This window comes from Pyxicephalus adspersus, chromosome 4, assembly GCF_032062135.1.
Source record: "Pyxicephalus adspersus chromosome 4, UCB_Pads_2.0, whole genome shotgun sequence".
Classification (NCBI taxonomy): Eukaryota; Metazoa; Chordata; class Amphibia; order Anura; family Pyxicephalidae; genus Pyxicephalus; species Pyxicephalus adspersus.
Window position 1 is genome coordinate 153,350,120 of NC_092861.1, and position 3,216 is coordinate 153,353,335.

At 51.4% G+C, this 3,216-nt stretch overlaps 1 protein-coding gene across 2 annotated transcripts in view; it reads left to right on the plus strand.

The window, feature by feature from the left end:
- The first annotated feature begins 1,536 nt into the window (after positions 1-1,536).
- SLC35B2 (solute carrier family 35 member B2) overlaps positions 1,537-3,216 on the plus strand; it is an 11,306-nt gene continuing 9,626 nt past the window's right edge. Inside the window, exon 1 of one of the 2 annotated variants that reach the window (XM_072410023.1) lies at positions 1,537-1,808. In XM_072410023.1, coding sequence (XP_072266124.1) covers positions 1,681-1,808 — 128 coding nt within the window. In that variant the 5' untranslated portion in view covers positions 1,537-1,680. Of the gene's footprint in view, positions 1,809-2,348; positions 2,747-3,216 lie in introns of those variants that run through there. The other variant, XM_072410024.1, reaches the window with a different exon arrangement.

The window sequence follows — 3,216 nt, forward strand, 5'->3', positions numbered from 1 at the left end:
ATTTCACTTGGTGCCTCCATCTTGGATGTGATGTCAGCAGGCTCACAGCTGTCACTCATTGTGCTGCCCTTGGCTCCTCCCCCTGGGGCTGTATACAGCTAAAGCTATGTGGTTGCTCCGCCCCTTAACTCTCATTATGCTCAGAGGTAAGAATAGCATTGCCATTTATCCAGAGGATGAGCGTTGCCGGGGGGGTGAAATTTGTAAGAATTTGTCTGGAGTTCTGCTTAAACCTGGCTCTGGAAAATAAATGCAACAGTTGACCCTAAAACTCAACCTCACCCCTTTAATACGAATCGTAAAGTACAGCCCCATGTGTAAAAATGGCTGTAACCCCCGGCCCTCATGGACTTATCTGCCCTAAACCTCCACCTCAGCTGTCCACTGACCTCAGTAGCCCAACCGGGGCCACTCTGTGTGGAGCACCTGCAGGATCAATATATTTAAAGGGGACACTAGTGGGAGGAGCCTGAAGTGGGAGGGATTACATTATATTCCAGGCTGGCAAGATAAACCTAGAAGGATCCTGAGCTCTGTACCTGGAACAGGCCCTTGTGGAGAGAATTCAGTCAGCTGCCTGGGGGGAGTGACAGGCTGCCTCAGCCAATCATGGAAGAGCTTTAGGAGAGGGGATCACCTGATGTGACTGCTGTGAGTAGAGTGACAGAAAGCCTTAGCCAATCACAGAAATGCCCTGTAAAGTGGGAACACCGGATTGGATGAAAAGAGGGACTAGACTTTTTTAGCCAATCGGCTGTAAGGTGAGTGAAGTGACAAGTCTAATCAGAAAACTCTGGAAGACTGGACACCCGAAAGGATGGCTGTCAGGTGAATTTAGTGACAGGGCTCTTCAGCATATTCCAGGGGTACTTGGTTTCGGGTACAGGCCTCCTCAGTCAATCCCAGGAGGGCACCTAAAGCCGGGAACTCCTGAGAGGTTGGCCTGGAGGTAAAATGAATGACAGGCATCCCCAACCAATCCCTGAAGAGTTTTTGGATGTGGGAACAGTCCTCAGCCAATCCCAAGAGGGCACTTAAGCCGGGAACTCCTGACAGGATGGCTGGGAGATAAAATGAGTGACAGGAGTCCTCAGCCAATCACGGGAGATCTCTTGGAAGCGGGAAAACCCAAGCGGATTGCTGTGAGGTGAGTGCAGTGACAGGGCTCCTCAGCCAATCCCAGGAGGCGGGAAGACCTGAGGGGGTAATTGTGAGGTACATGGTCCTTTGGTACAGAATGATTGGATGCATAGAGGGGTGAAGAATGGAATGGGTATGGGGTTGGGGATCAGGAGGAGGAGGGGGGGAGGGGGTGTCCGAATGGGGACATCCACAGGAATCAGAAATCCAGCAGTGAGGTATTCGGGCACTAATTAATTCTGGAGTGGGGGGGGGTGGTGGAAATAGAAATTCTGCCCAGGGGCCACATATGGACACAATAACCCTTTACCCTGGGATATAGGGACACAATATACATATTATTGGGGGAGGCTTAGTTGGTTTCTGGACAGTGAAAGAGGCCGGGGGTATTCTGGGCAGTTTATAGGGGAGGGGTATTTGTCTGGTGCACCATGGCACACACTGGGGTAATAGCAGAGGCAACAAACGCTGATCAGAGGGCTGTTGTCCTGTAGGTACCTCTGACCCCCCAGCAGGGGGCGCACAGGAGACATCATACGAATGGTGGAGAGAGAGGATGCTGCAGTATCTCCTCCGGGCTGCCAGGTGTCGCTGTGGTGGATTCTGGGGAATGGGGGAGCCCGGCAGGGAGAGAAAAGAAGAAACATGAAGAACCCGACCGGGAGACGGTGAGTGACCCCGACACCGAGCGGGATCGTACCGACACCGAGCACTGCAGGAGGGGACTCTGACCGTCCATCCATCAGACTGAAGAAATGCCTCCTTTGGCCTGCAGCAGACTGATGACATTATTTCAGTCCAGGCAGAGTCTGAATCCTGAGGATGATTTTCTAATAGCAGGTTGAGTTTCTCTGAACTATGAGACCGTCGCTATACATTGTGACATGTCAGAGATTTATGACCCTAAAACCTTTTTGGAGTTTGACCCACACAGAGATCTATAAATACGCCCGGTGCCGTCCCACATACAGCAGATCTATATGTAGAGAGATAACGATCTGCGTCATCGGTGATACACCCAGCCAATCTGTATGCGTGTCACTGTCCTATAAATGTGACTGCGGGGACACCAATCACATAGCGGGGTCACCTATGGATGCCACCTTCTGCTTTTTCTCCTTTTTAGGGAGGAGGTAGGTACTTCCAATATGGGGGGTAAATAAGAGGGGGGTATTGTATTGCAGGAAGTGAAGATGGTGCCGCTGCCCCCTCCAGGGGTGAAAATGCAGACGTTGGAATCTATAGGTCAGTGACCCCGCTGTGTGATTGGCTCGGTGTCCCCACCTTTGACATTGTTGATATTCTGGTTAGGGATCACTGCAGAGGTACTGGAATATCCCGATTTATAGGGCGGTGACACTGATGGGAAGTCCAGGAAATGATATTGTGTGCTGTGTCACCTCCTCCAGCTCATCGCTGAGGCTGTGTGACGGCGCCGGGTGTTTGATTAGCTCAGTCAGTGCCAGGATGGCGCCCGGCCAGGGGCAGAGGACATCCTGGATGTGTAATTAAAGGGCCCCCCCTCCATTCTCTCTTATTTGGCTCCAGACTGGGGACAATCAATGATGTGCGGTCTTTGGGAGCAACACTGCAGCCAACCAATCAGGTAACTAATCCAGGGATCATCGACCCCCCAACCAATCTGTGCTCATTGTCCAGTGAATCTGATTGGTGCCTGTTGGGCAGTTCAAGCCAATGATTGGTGATTGCAGCTGATCAGCCCTGAGAGGTGGCTGCTGTATTTATTGTTCTTTTATTTTCACCTTAAGATCCTGCCAGTCACCCACTTCCTGTCAATGCTCTCTTATTACTAATATTTGGGATTTGTTGGGTCTCAGATGTTTCATTTTCTGCATCTGTTGCGCCAAACAGGTCACTGGGATATTGTGTGCAGGGGTTTGGGTACAATAGAGGGGATTGGGGTACAGTAGAGGGATGAGGGGCGAGGTTTGGGTACAGTAGAGGAGGGGAATAGGGTACAGTAGGGGGGTGGAGGGTGGGATTGGGGTACAGTAGAGGGATGGGGGGGGGTTGGTACAATAGATGGGGGAATTGCGGCAAAGTAGAGAGATGAGG